The sequence below is a fragment of the Pongo abelii genome, chromosome 10, assembly GCF_028885655.2.
Source record: "Pongo abelii isolate AG06213 chromosome 10, NHGRI_mPonAbe1-v2.0_pri, whole genome shotgun sequence".
Lineage (NCBI taxonomy): Eukaryota > Metazoa > Chordata > Mammalia > Primates > Hominidae > Pongo > Pongo abelii.
Genome location: NC_071995.2, coordinates 598,907 through 613,348, shown reverse-complemented (window position 1 = coordinate 613,348; position 14,442 = coordinate 598,907). Strand labels below are relative to the sequence as shown.

The window sequence follows — 14,442 nt, the reverse complement described above, 5'->3', positions numbered from 1 at the left end:
GTTAAGGACACAGAATCCAGAGCCTGGCTGGGTTCAAAGTCCAGCTCTAATACTTAAAAAATGCGTGCTCTCGGCCGGCTGCAGTGGTTCATGCCTGTAATCCCAGCACTTTGAGGGTGCAAGATGAGAGGATCCCTTGAGGCCAGGAGTTCAAAACCAGCCTGGGCAACATAGCGAGACCAAATTCCTACAAAAAACGTTTTAAAAATGTAGTGTAGTGGTGTGCACTTGTAGTCCCAGCTACCCAGGAGGCTATGGCAAGAGGATCCCTTGAGCCCCGGAGTTTGAGGTTACAGTGAGCCATGATTGCACCACTGCACTCCAGCCTGGGTTGTAGCAGGGCAAGCTGCAGACAACACCCCTCAGACACCGAGTTAAAGAAGGAAGGGCTTTATTCGGCCGGGAGCTTCGGCAAAACTCACGTCTCCAACAACCGAGCTCCCCGCGTGAGCAATTCCTGTCCCTTTTAAGGGCTCACAACTCTAAGGGGCTGTGCGTGAGAGGGTTGTGATTGATTGAGTAAGCAGGGGGTACGTGACCGGGGGGCTGCATGCACGGGTAATTAGAACGGAGCAGAACAGGACAGGGATCTTCACAGTGCTTTTCTTATACAAATAACAGATTACGTCAGGGGTCGATCTTTAACTACCAGGCCCAGGGTGTGGCGCCGGGCTGTCTGCTTGTGGATTTCATTTCTGCCTTTTAGTTTTTACTTCTTCTTTCTTTGGAGGCAGAAATTGGGCATAAGACAATGTGAGGGATGGTTTCCTCCATTAGGGTGACAGAGGGAGACCCTGTCTTAAAAAATAAATAAATAAAAGGGTGATCTCGGGGCCTGGTGCAGTGGCTCACGCCTGTAATCCCAAACTTTGGGAGGCTGAGGTGGGAAAATTGCTTGAACTCAGGAGTTCGAGACTGGCCTGGCCAACATGGTGAGACCCCATCTCTACAAAAATTTTAAAATTTTTCATTTCTAGTGAGTTTTCAGATGATGTTGCTGCTGCTACTTCAAGGAGCATACGTGGAGAACCGCTGGCATATAGGAGAAAAACACAGGCTTAGGATTTAGACACTGGGGCCATCCCTTAGTATCTGGTGACTTTGGGCATTTGACCTCTTTGAGCCTCAACTTCTTCAGTTGTAGAATGGGACTACATCCCAGCTACTTGGGAGGCTGAGGCAGGAGAATCGCTTGAATCCAGGAGGTGGAGGTTGCAGTGAGCCAAGATCGTGCCAAAAAATATATATATATACATATATACATGTATATATATATATGAGACTACTGTTGCTTCTCAACTTATGATAGAGCTACATTCTGATAAACTCATAGTAAGTTGAAAATATCGTAACTCAAAATGCATTTAATACACTTAGCCTACTGAACTTCATAAGTTTAGCCTAGCTTAACTTCAGCGTGCTCAGCCCACTTACACTAGCCTACTGCTGGGCAAAATCATCTAACACAAAGCCTACTTTATAATAGAGTATTGAATATCTTGTGTAATTTATTGAATAATGTACTGAGAGTGAAAAAGAGAGTGGTTGTATGGATACTCGAAGCACAGTTTGTAAAGTGTATCACTTACGATGGTGCAAATGCTGGGGACCATCTGTATTAATACCTGCTTTGTGGAGTCACGCCTGACACACAGCAATATCGTTACTTAATTATTACTGTTTAAATTTTAGCGATTTTGTTAGCCCTTGAGGATGAGTAGGATCGAAGTCAGCAGAGATCGGCTGGGAGGGCTTTGGGGAATGTCTCTGAGAACCTCACAGCTAAAATGGGCATCGAGGAAAGAGCAAAAGGCCAGGTGGGTCTGGGGCTGGGAGGGCTTTGGGGAATGTCTCTGAGAACCTCACAGCTAAAATGGGCATCGAGGAAACAGCAAAAGGCCAGGTGGGTCTGCAAGCCCCAGGACAAGGCCCTGATTGGGAAAGTGCCCTTGTTTAGGGTGGATATTGAGAGGGAGCAGATCGATTCTTTGGAAATGTCTGTGTGGTAGGTAAATCCACGATTAACTCTGAACCCCGAGATGACAACAATCTTTTCTGAAAGCCACTGACAGAGGCGCCTCTTGCAGGGGAGGTGGAAAATGCTCCCTAACAAAGAGCACGGAGGCCGGGGTGGTGGCTCGCGCCTGCAGTCCCGGCACTGTGGGAGACTGAGGCAGGAGGATCGCTTGAGCCCCGAGGTCGAGTCTGCAGTGAGCTATGACTGGGCCGCCACACCGCAGCCTGGGCGACAGAGCAAGGGCCTGTCTCAGAAAACCAGCAATAACTAAAATCAACGAGAAAGCAAGCAGGCCCCTCTGCGTTCCGGTTTCAACGCACGTGCTTTCCTGTTCTTCCCTCCACACTCTGCTTCTGCTTGTGATGCAAGGCCCCCTTTTGCTGGAGAGAAACCCGTCTGTCTGCTCCATCACACAGCGGGCAAAGCCCGGGGGTGCCCGCGCCGGCGGGGGGAGCTGGGACCTCGCCACGCTGTGTCCTGGCGCCCTCGGTGGACAACGGCGCCGCCGCAGGCCTTCCGGGGAGCTTTAGGTGCTGCAGCTTTAGGCCCCAGTTTGTAGCTCGGGGCAAGGGCTGGAACTCTCAGGGAGACTCTGCCCAGGGCTCAGAGGAGGTTTCTGGACCAGTTACGTATTATTGCTGGAATAACACGCAAAAGACACCCCACCCCGACGTGGATTAGAGACTGTTGATTTTTAAGGGCGAGATCACTGCTCTTGGCAGGGCAAGGCTGCAGTCAGGGAGCCTGCATGCCGCCTGCCCCAGACAGAAGGCCTCAGGGGTCTGGGCTTTTACAGCTTTTGGCCTGAAGACCAGCTGCAGCTTCCAGCCCCAGTCATTCATTCCCTGAGGCTCCCTCAGGACTGCTGAGCAAAGGCAGGATCTAGGGAAAAAAGGGCTCTCCCTGCAGTGGGGGCGTTTAGTTTAAGAGCAAAGATTCACTCCCCAAACTCCTCTCCCCCACCCAGAAGCCACTGTGCCTGAAGCCCCACCCTTAAAGAGCCTTACTTTTGCCTTTTTCGAAAAAGCTGTCTCATAAAAATTCAATGCGATCATCACTCATTGTGTACCTCACGTGGGCAAGGTGCTGAGCTAGGCTCCGTGGAAACTCAGGCCTGTGGAAGATGGGGTCCATGTGCTAAAGTGGGCAGCAGAAGGAGCCGTCTCAGGAGGTCTCAACAACGCCCAAGGCCAGCACAGGCCAGGGAGCAGGCGACCTTCTTTCAAACAGGGCCTTGGTGGAGTGCACTTGAGCACAGGGTCTGGAAAGGAGGGGAGGCTTTCCCCCGGGGGAGCATGGTGAAGAAAGAAAGGCCTTTAGTCCCGGAGCAGAGCAGGAGCAGCTGGGAAGGGTGGGGTGTGTTCAGGGAACAGTGAGTAATCTGGTGTGGCCCCGCACGTCTGAGCATCACAGAGCCTGGCACAGGGTTCGCTCTTCAGGGGTGGGAGGAGGAGCTGGGGACCAGGCTAGAGAGGTGGGTGGGGGCCCCAGGAGAGAGGACTACACTTGAGTAACAGTGACCCTGGAGACCCAGTGCAGGTGGGCTTGTGTGAGTGTTTCCCTTCCTGCAGGCAGCTCGAAGGCGAGAGCAGGAGCGAGGAGAGAGGCTGCCCAATGTGTACAGGAGGCATTTCAAACACAATGGAAGTTGTTAGGACCACAAATGGTGCCTACTTCGAAATTGGGGCTGGGATGGGCCCTGAGTCACAACACAGTATTTAAAATGCCTCTAGGCCCACACGTGGGAGTATAATCCTGTGTGGGATAGATTTCCCTCTCATCTCATATTTGTTTAATACTTCACAGTTTTCAAAGCACATTCACCCACATTATCCTATTGATCTTTCTAACAGCCCTTTGTGCTAGACAGGGCAGATATTATTCCCACTTCAGAGGAGGACCAGCTAGGGTCTGGGTGAGATGAAGTCATAAATTCAGTTTTGTTTTAACATGTTTATTTTAACCACTGGCCTTTTGGGGGTATGTCTTGGTCTGTTTTGTGTTGCTGTAACAGAATAACTGAGACTAGGTGATTTATAAACAATAGAATTGTATTTGGCTCAAGGTTCTGGAGACTGGGAAGTCCAAGAACATTGCACTGGCATCTGATGAGGGCCTTCATGCCACATCCTTCCCTGACAGAAGGTGGTAGGGCCAGAGAGCTTGCAAGCACAAGAGAGAGGAAGGGAGCCAAGCTCATCTTTTTTTTTAATCCTGAGATAACCTGACCCACTGCCATGATAATGGCATTATTGCATAAATGAGGGCAGAGCCCTCGTGACCCAATTGCCTCTTAAAGTTCCCACTTCTCAACACTATTACAGTAGGGATTAAGTGTCCAACCCATAAACTTTAGGAGGCACATTCAGACCATAGCAGAGTGCATATTTGCTTTTGTTACAAATTTATTATTATTATTATTATTTTTTGAGATGGAGTCTCGCTCTGTCACCCAGGCTGGAGTACAGTGGCACAATATCAGCTCACTGCAACCTCCCTCCATGCCTGGCCTATTTATTTATTCATTTTAGAGACAGAGTTTTGCTCTTGTTGCCCTGGCTGGATTGCAGTGGCACCATCTCGGCTCACTGCAACCTCTGCCTTCCCAGGTTCAAGCAATTCTCCTGCCTCAGCCTCCCAAGTTGCTGTGATTATAAGCATGCACCACCACACCCAGCTAATTTTGTATTTTTAGTAGAGACGGGGTTTCATCATGTTGGCCAGGCTGGTCTCGAACTCCTGACCTCAGGTGATCCACCCGCCTCGGCCTCCCAAACTGCTGGGATTACAGGCATGAGCCACCTTGCCCGGCCACAAATTTATTTTTTAAGATAGTTCATTCACACGGTTCAAAATTCAAAATGTACAGATAAAATTCCCTCTCTCAACCCTATTCTTCCAGCCACCCAGGTCCCTTCTTAACAGTTTGAACCCAAGCCTTTTGCCTTCTGGTCTTTGGGTCTAGTGCCCCTTCTGCGGCAGCAGTGCAGGGCTCAGGGACACAGCCCCACTGCAGATTCAGCAAAACCTCGGACAAGTTTCACTCAGGTAGAGGTTATGCCTCCTCTTAGTAAGTGTGCATGTGTACCTTATGGGATTAGTCTTCTTTCATCTTAGGCTGCATATGTTTTTGTTTTTTATCTGTTTTTGTTTGTTTGTTTTTTGTTTTTCTGTTTTTTTCCTTTTAGACAGACTCTTGCTCTGTTGCCCAGGCTGGAGTGCAGTGGTGCAATCTTGTCCCACTGCAACCTCCACCTCTGAGGTTCAAGCAATTCTCCTGTCTCAGCCTCCTAAATAGCTGGTAAGATTATAGGCATGTGCCACCACACCCAGCCAGACTGCATGTGTTTATCTTTCGATCTTAAACTCCTTGGAGTAGGGAGTATGTCTTCCACTTCTCGGGGGCAGTAGAGTAAGGGTGAAGATTACAGGCTCTAGGCCTGGTGTGGTGGCTCACGCCTGTAATCCCAGTACTTTGGGAGGCTGAGGCAGGTGAATCACCTGAGGTCATGAGTTTGAGACGAGCCTGGGCAACATGGTGAAACCCCGTCTCTACTAAAAATACAAAAAATTAGCCGGGCGTGGTGGCATGCACCTGTAGTCCCAGCTACTCAGGAGGCTGAGGCAGGAGAATGGCGTGAACCCGGGAGGTGGAGCTTGCAGTGAGCTGAGATCGTGCCACTGCACTCCAGCCTGGGCGACAGAGCGAGACTCCGTCTCAAAAAAAAAAAAAAAAAAAAAATACAAAAATTAGCCGGGTGTGGTGGCACACACCTGTAATCCCAGCTACTCGGGAGGCTGAGGCAGGAGAATCGCTTGAACCCAGGAGGGGGAGGTTGCAGTGAGCTGAGATTGTGCCATTGCACTCCAGCCTGGGCAACAAAAGTGAAACTCCATCTCAAAAAAAAAAAAAAAAAAATACAGGCTCTGGCACATAGAGGATTGGGATTAAAAACTCTGCTGTGTGATCTTGGGCAAGTTACTTAGTCTCTCTGAGCCTCCATTTTCTCAACTGTGATGATGATGCCCTCACCTACTTCGCAGAACTGTTGTGAGGACTACGTAAGGTGATTCATGTCCTGTGTTTAACCCTGTGCCAGGCACAAGGTATGTCCTCTGTAAGTGGGAACCACCATCGTTCCAGTGCGCTGAGAACCCACTATGTGTGCACGCAGTGGGACAGGCCCAGGCATCCTTCCCAACTGAATTCTGACAAGGGACTGACACCGAATTAAAAGTTCACCTAAGCCCCTTCCTTTGAACGAATCACTCTTCCCAGGCTGGGACCCACCCTTTCCCTTTGTGAGAAAACAGCTTTCCAAAAGCCTAGGTTGCCACTGTCCCCTTCTCAGGGGAGGCCTGGCTTTCCTGGGCAGTCGGTCATTTTGAGGCCACCAGAAGGGTGACAGGCCCCTGTTCCTCTGGGCCTGTTTAGTGTGTAGCCCTGACTGTGAGCTGGCACACAGGAAGCTCCCTCCCGTGCAGGTCTTCTCAGGGCTGGCAGGAATGACTCATGGGAGGGTCACCCATGCCCTGCAGTGGCCTCTCAGCGATGTCCTCAGCCCCCGGGATTCTCCACTCAGAGCCGGCTTTCCCATCCCTCGATCACTCCGTGCTAGGACGGACCCAGGGAAGCCTGTGTTCCAGTCCCTTCAATCTCGCAGATAAGAAAAGGTATCCAGTGCTCCGGGCCTGGCTTGCTCACTCATTAAAGCAGGGCTGGAATGTGGTCAAGGTGCCTTTGGTGACGCCCTCCAGGCTGCTACAACTCCCCTCACCAGGCCTACACCTCCCCATGGGACACACACTGCCTGCCACAGGCCCCAGGGCCTAAACACACTGATCTGTTGGCTCCATGGCTTTTTGGTAGGGCAGTTACTTACCACTCTGGGGTTTACCCAACCTCCACGGCCCTCTGGAGAACAGCCCTGTAATCTTGTTTCCAAGAAACAGCAGAATGATCTGTTGGAGCTTATGGTCCCCACTGACCATAAAGTCGATAAACAATGAAAAACGTTTACTTTTCTGTTAAAAAAGGCATTCCTTTCCTATCCAACCTAAGTTCTGCAAATAAACAAAAATACAGGCCCACAAGGATTAAGGGATAAAGGGCTGTCTGGCAGAACAATGAAGCAATCCTTGACTTCAAGGGATGGAATCGCACCAGCCTTAGGAGCTGGGACTTGGCAAGAGGCCTAGGTGACAGGGAAGTCTGAGCTGGAAGGAGAGAGGGTGCGGAAGAGGGAGGGAACGACTGTGCCGGGCAGGCCCGGGAATGGGGCAAACCGCTGGGTCTGTGGTGTCCCCCACCTCCCTGCCTCATCCCAATCACCAAACCCACGTCCTCTTGTTGCCCAGATGCCCAGGGGCGTCCAGATCAAACTCTGGATCTACTCCCACCTTCCCGCATTCGCCGCACTCCAGCTTCATGCTGCCCCAGACTCCCCAGGTGTCACTGGTCCAGGTGTCCAGGTGTCCAGGTGCCCAGGTGTCATTGGTTGGCCAGATTTTGATGGGCAGCCTTTCCCACAGGCAACCGCGCCTTGAAAAGAGACTCTGGGAGCCCAAAGCAAGGAGTCTTGGGTCAGTGTCCCGCCGCCGCTGAGTGGCAGGGGAGGGGCAAGTGGGGTGGGGCAGATGAGACCTGAGGAAGATGCCCACTGAGAGAGGGACCTCAGCCTGGGAAAATGGGATTCTGTCCTTCCTTCTGTGAAGGAGCAAAGTGTCGTTCTGCTGTCCAGGGCCTCTGCCCTCCAGAGATGGGATTTTCCTCCAGTTTTATAGATGTGGAAACTGACCACAGAGTGCCAAGCCCAGAGGCAGAGCTGGGCCCAGAGACCAGGCGTCCTAGCCCACCGGTCCCCTGCTCCTCCGGGAGCAGCACAGAAGGGGAGGGGAGTGGCAGAGCCCTGTGCGCTTGTGGCGGTGGAGGTCGCCAGCCCACCCGGACCAGCTTTGCAGGGAGGGCCAGGGCCGGGGCCAGGGCCAGGGGAGGGCGGCCAGCGAGAGCCAGCGGTGAAGAGTCCGGTGAAACAGGAATGACTCACGCTGGGTGGCTCTGCTCCTCGGTCCAGCCCACATTCCCGGTCTCTGTTCCCGACCCGCCTGGGCCTGGCCTTAAAGGGCCAGCTCCTCTGAGCAGGATGGGGGCCACCCTGCTGCGCTCCCCACTCCTCTATCATCCTGACCCCTGTGGAGTTGCTCCCAGTCCCTGGGCTGTGGGCGAAAAGGATGACCCCCTGCAGGATTTAGGGCTTTATCTGATCCACTCCTCCCACTAGAAGGGAGGGCCCTCAGGTCATTCCATCCATCCCTCTGCCTCTGAGCAGGGCTGCACCTAAACTGGCCCACAAGGATTAGAAACACCCGCTCCCTGCTTTTAAAGATGCTGCCATGAGAGGACTCCTTTCCAGGCACCTTCACCCAGGGCCTCACTGCCGGCCCTTCGGTCCGCCGTCCCCGAGGCTGCAGGTTGTGCTGGAGGCCCCTCCCTTCTCGGTCTCCCCACCCCACACTGGCTCGTTTCAGCTTCGGTTGATTCTTGAACTCTGGCTTGACACACGCGTTTGGTGGGTTTTAGTTCGGCCCATCCAGACTTGCGGGCGAGGCTCCCGTCCTGGGCCTCGGAGAGGTCCAGGTTTCCCATTAATCTCGTCCCGCGCGTGGGTGCCTCGGGGTGGAAACACCACCCGGCAGCCGTGGTGCCCAAGTCACTTCTCTGGACCCTGCTTGCCACCGTGTGGACACTCTGGAAAACTGGCGCCTGCAGAGCAGGAGGGGACACCCTGATCCCGCCCAGCACCCGCAGTGAAAGGCAGTCCTGAGTAGGCCCCGCTTAGAGAGGAAAGGATGAGGCGCACCCCCTAAGCACACTGCGAGCCTCACATCCCCTGCGAAACAATGGCTCTTAGATTAATTTAACAACAAAAGCCAACCAGCTCTGTTAAAACTTACAAATAGCAATACTTTCCATAGAGGTTGGGAGGACCTCTGTGCTGCCCGAGTACTCACCCCTGCCACCCCCTGCCACCCCTTCCCCCACTATTTGGTCGGTGCTCAACACATACCACTAGAGGTTTGGGTCTAAGGTTTTGTCCACTGTTAACAACACATGTGGGGGGAAGGGGATCTGTCTCCCTCTGAGCTAGAACAGGAAAGAGGAGAAAGGGCAAAGCTTGCTGCTACTGGACAAACTGGAGGAAGGGGAAGAGAGAGGAGGGGTGGCACAGCCATGGGGCAGGGAGGCCAGGGGGCACAGTTGAGCCTGGGCAGAGACACTTTGAATTTGGGGGCAGGGGGTGAGACTCTCTTGCCTAATGAGTGCTCTTGGAGACCGAGGACAAACCTTCACCAAATGGGCCAAGACCACAGGTTGAAGCCTTGGGGCTAACATTTACCATGGGCCTTTGTGAAGTGTTGGCCCTGGGATCCCTGGCCCTAACCAACCAGGCCAGCTGGCCCTAGACAAGCCAGCCTTGCTTGAACTGGATTTCCAAAGGCCCTGAATGCTGTGTGTGGCCTCCCAAGTCCATGCAGATCCTCATTCACCCTCTGTCCCTACCTCCTCCAACCTCACTGGCTGCCCCCAGCACCAGCTGAAACCCTGGTCCCAGCAAAATCAAACACGAAGGAAGACGGGAGAGATAGTGAGCACTCCATTCCCTTCGTGCCTACAGCCTTTTTTCTTATTTCTGTGGGCCCTGGGCCCCAGCCTGATTTTGGTGGCTGTCAAAAGGAGTTTGCCAGGGCCTGTTGTGAGCAGCCTGTGGCCCAGTGCTTACCCAGGATCCCAAGGAGGGGCAGCAACTATGCCTTGTTTGGCATTGGGGTCCTCATAGCCCCAAGCACCGCCTGGCATGTACACTCAATCTGTTGAATGAATGCTACCCACTGGTCTCCATTCTACTCTCCCAGAGAAAGTGTTTCAATTGCTCCACTGGCCAAAGTGCACACTCCTGATTACCCTCTGTGAGTCCTGCCCTGACCAGAAGTTGAGGACTCTCGGAATCTCAATAATGAACAACCCAGGTGCAGGGAACTGCCCCGTGTAGAAAGCTGATGGCCTGGAGCGTGGTCAGAGTGAAAGAGCCACTCCTGTATGTTTGATCCTCCAGTGATAGGTCCACAGAGTCAGAGAGGGGCAGCCTGCGGGGCAGAGGCTGCCAGGGTGGATTCCGTCAGAGCAGGCGCTGTTAGCACCCAGGACCCACCCTGTGCCTCTTGAATGTGTCTGTGCATGCGCACCCTCCTGGCAAACAGAGCAAAGGGCCAGGAGCTTGAAAAGAAAGCAAGAAGAGCAGGGTGGAGACATGGGGCTAAGCTTTGAAGGCAAACGTTAGAAGAAGGACTGGGGAAGAGAGGCCCCCTTCTGTTGGCCTAAGGAGAGGATTGGTCCAATCTGTAGCCGGGCATGTGGATTGGAGCTGGGTCTCCAAAGATGAGTGCCCAAGACTATATTTTAGGATAAGAAAATTAAACTTCTATTTATATTGAATTTTATCTAATCCTTTCAAATGTTTCTACTTTTGCATGTTTTACTATATATATATATATATATATATGTCCAATAAAAATATGTATAATTGATAATGGAAGAATGTACATATATTGAGGATGCATAGCCAAAACAGTTTTTAATGCTGAGATTACACTATCAAGAAAGTCTGGAGACCACTGCATTTCAGAGTTTTGTTTTTGTTTTTGTTTTGAGACAAGTCTTACTCTGCCGCCCAGGCTGGAGTGCAATGGTGCGATCTCTGCTCACTGCAACCTCCGCCTCCTGGTTCAAGTGATTCTCCTGCCTCAGCCTCCTGAGTAGCTGGGACTACAGGCGTGCGCCACCACACCCAGCTGATTTTTTTGTATTTTTAGTAGAGACGGGATTTTGCCATGTTGGCCAGGCTAGTCTCAAACTCCTGACCTCAAGCGATCCCCCTGCCTTGGCCTCTCAAAGTGCTGGAATTACGGGCATGAGCCACCACACCCAGACTCATTTCAGGGTATCCTAAGGGCTCATAGAATTCAAAGGTTCTGATAGATAGGCTAAGTCAGTCAGCCTATGTGTAAATCAACTGTACTCTGTGTAAATCCCTGAGGTACAGAGAAGTGAAGTGATTTGCTGGGGTTGCAGGAAGTACAAGGAACATTCCAGACCCTCTGAGACCTGCCCATCCAATCATCCACATATCCATCCATCCATCCACCCATCAATCTCTCCATCCTTCCATCCATCCCTTCATCCATGAAGCTTTATTTTATACTTCAAAACAAAATCAAATGTAAATTATGCTTCAATAAATCCTAGCCAAAAAAATTAAAAACAAATTAGGAGTGTTTAGTATGCATCACTGCGTATATATAGGTATGCATCCATCTATCCATCCATCTGTCCCCACTCAGCAGGTATCTGTCGTGTCATGGTGATCTGCTGGGTCATCTTCCCTACCTCCAGGCTGTAGCATCTTTCAGAGTCCTCCATTCCTTCCTTTCTCACCTTGCTCCACTTCAGTTCCTTTTCACTCTGATCCTAAATCAAGACTATAACTTTTAAATGACTCTCCCTGCTTCTAGCCCTTCCTGGCCCAATCTGTTCCAAGCACCACTGCTAAATCAATCTTCCAAGTACTCTTGAGTGACTGCAGATTGCCCTTGGTCATGGTGCCCAGTCTGAATTTCTTGACCCAACCCAGAGGCCCGTAGCATATGCCCTGTATTGTGATTCTGTCTTTTGGAGTTAGTGGCTTCTGGAGAAGCTTTAGTAAATTATGCTTCAATAAATCCTAGCCAAAAGTAATAATTAAAATGACTTGAGTGTTTAACTAGTATGCATTACTGTGTGTATACATCATGCATGCATGCATGTGTATGCTGACAGCCTGTGTCTGACAGCGTGTGTGCCTGAGCAGGGCAGCAGCTCCAGTGCTCCTGAGGGATGGAAATCCAGCCGATGATCAGTTGCTGAGCTGTGCACCCTACCTTGGGGGCCACGGCATTATGCGAGAGGAGGTGCCTTTCTCTATTTCACCCAAGCCTCCAAGCTCTTTTTATTGTCTTCTCAGGTGCTTTCCTCTCAGAGGAAAAGAACACAGCCCAAAGCTGAGGCCTGGCCCAGTTAAAATAGTGAACAGGATGAGGAAGGTGCATTTTACCAGCAGCAGAGAACCCTCCCGGCTTTCTCCAGCCAGATGTGCGAAGGTGTGAGGCAGGGGGTGACTCTCCAGGAAATATCCACTGCAACAGAATGTCATTTCAGAGTGCAGAGATCCTTACGGGTTTTCTAGTCCAACCCTTAATTTTATCAGGCCATGAAACTAAGGGTATCATTTGCCCTGAGCTTCCCACCTGGTTTGGAAAGAGCTTTAAAACCTCTCTCCTCTCTCCCACCTCCCAACTGCTTCCCTTCCAGAGCCCCCCTTGGTAAGTCTGTGCTTTCTCCCCTACAGCCTGGAAGCTCCGACCCCAGGAGGAGCCAGCCCATCAACCTGAACCATTACGCCACCAAGAAGAGCGTGGCGGAGAGCATGCTGGACGTGGCCCTGTTCATGTCCAACGCCATGCGGCTGAAGGCGGTGCTGGAGCAAGGACCATCCTCTCACTACTACACCACCCTGGTCACCCTCATCAGCCTCTCTCTGCTCCTGCAGGTGGTCATCGGTGTCCTGCTCGTGGTCATTGGTGAGGAGCCCAGCCTGCAGTCAGGCCTTCTGCCTCGGCACCTGCGGCCGGCAGAAAGGCCCCACGTGTTCCCTGGGCCATGCTGCATTGCTGCATGCAGCTTCGCAACCACATGCTGACCTGCAGTGAGCCCTCTGCTAACAGAGGCCCAAAGACCAACTTCCACCCCGCGAGGGCAGGCGCCCTGTCCTATCTCCTGGTATCCCACGGAGCAGACCCTCCGCAGTACCTGCTGAATGACTGCGTCAGCACCTCGCTAACTGCTAACTCACTCGCTCACCGCTTCTTCCATGAGCACTCGTCCCCATGCTTAGAGGACCCAGCTTAAGTTCCCAAATCCTGGTGGGATGAGGCACACTAGGGTGCCCCATGTACTGGTTGGCGAGGGCAGAGGCATCTCAGCCCGATGATGACCACCTCCCTTGATTTCTGCCACATGGGTTTCTGAAGGGCCCCTCTCTCCAAACTCTGGTGGGTGTTGTGGGGGCAGCTCTGTGCTGTGGTCCCGTCTCTGACCCTTTCCCCCCACTTCATTTCCCTGCAGCACGGCTGAACCTGAATGAGGTAGAAAAGCAGTGGCGACTCAACCAGCTCAACAACGCAGCCACCATCTTGGTCTTCTTCACTGTGGTCATCAATGTTTTCATTACAGCCTTCGGGGCACATAAGACAGGGTTCCTGGCTGCCAGGGCCTCAAGGAATCCTCTCTGAATACAGCCTGGGACCCAGGTGAGGGAGGACGGAGGAACCCCAGCTCCAGGGGCTCCCCGCGTGGCCCTTCTCTCTCCTCTGGAGCTTTGGGGCAAGAAACAGATCCCTTTTGCCAAACAAAGGGGGAAGGCCTGTAGCTCCGAGAGCAAGGAGAGGATCTGCAAGAGCCTGGCCTCAGCAAGGCCTGCACAAAGCCCCACTGCTGTGTTAATGGCTCTCTGTTCTCAGGCTCAGGTTTCCCACGGTCTGGGACAGGGTGGAGGCGATGCCATTAGTGGTTGACTCTGCCCCTCCGGCAAGAGGAAAGGTGGAGATGGGGAATTTCTCCCTGCCACTGTCTAGCAGCTCTTGCTACTGACTGTGGTCCATGGGCCAGCAGCATCCACAAACCACCCAGGAACTTGCTGGAAATGCAGAATCTCAGGCTCTGCTCGAGCACATGCTACAGGCACGTGCATGAGTAAGGTGGCCAGGTGCATCCTGGGCCTGCTGAAGGTTGAGGGGCACTGATCTGGCCTGCCCTCCTCATTGCCTCTTCTCTGCTTCCCCAACAGGTTCTGGGCCTGGAAATCCTGCCTCCTTCCTCCGTGATGTGCCAGGCTCGTGGGCACTTTCCACAGCCCAGGAGAGCTCCTGAAAGGACAGTATAGCTGCCCTTGCTCCCTACCCACAGCACCTGAGTTAAAAAGTGATTTTTTTTCTTATTGGTCTAAGGGACTTCCATCTTGGTCTGGAGTGCTGAGCTCAGACGCAGGTACTGCCAGCCATACCTTCCTGGTAGCATCTCCTGGACGTCTGTCTAAGGCCAAGTCTGCCCGGCTTAAGGACTCTGGTTCTGACCCTACCCCACTGCTTCCTTCTGCTCCAGGCCTCAGTTTTCCCTTCCTGTAAAATGGAATCTGTATCTATAAAGGTTTCTTCAAATCCACTCTTGAGTCCACTTATTTGTCTAGTCCTGCAGGCTCAGGCATCCAGGCTGGTCTCCATCTGTGCCTTAGAGAGGGCTCAAGAGAGCAAACTCCAGGCCTGGAGGGTGGGAA

At 52.3% G+C, this 14,442-nt stretch overlaps 1 protein-coding gene across 2 annotated transcripts in view; it reads left to right on the top strand.

The window, feature by feature from the left end:
* Window positions 1-14,330, top strand: part of NINJ2 (ninjurin 2) — a 92,923-nt gene extending 78,593 nt beyond the window's left edge. The window contains exons 2-5 of one of the 2 annotated variants that reach the window (XM_009247280.2): window positions 12,076-12,211; window positions 12,460-12,691; window positions 13,236-13,420; window positions 13,957-14,330. In XM_009247280.2, the coding sequence (XP_009245555.1) occupies window positions 12,146-12,211; window positions 12,460-12,691; window positions 13,236-13,402 (465 nt within the window). In that variant the 5' untranslated portion in view covers window positions 12,076-12,145 and the 3' untranslated portion in view covers window positions 13,403-13,420; window positions 13,957-14,330. The remainder of the gene's footprint in view (window positions 1-12,075; window positions 12,212-12,459; window positions 12,692-13,235; window positions 13,421-13,956) is intronic. The other variant, XM_002822734.3, reaches the window with a different exon arrangement.
* The last annotated feature ends 112 nt before the right edge of the window (window positions 14,331-14,442 follow it).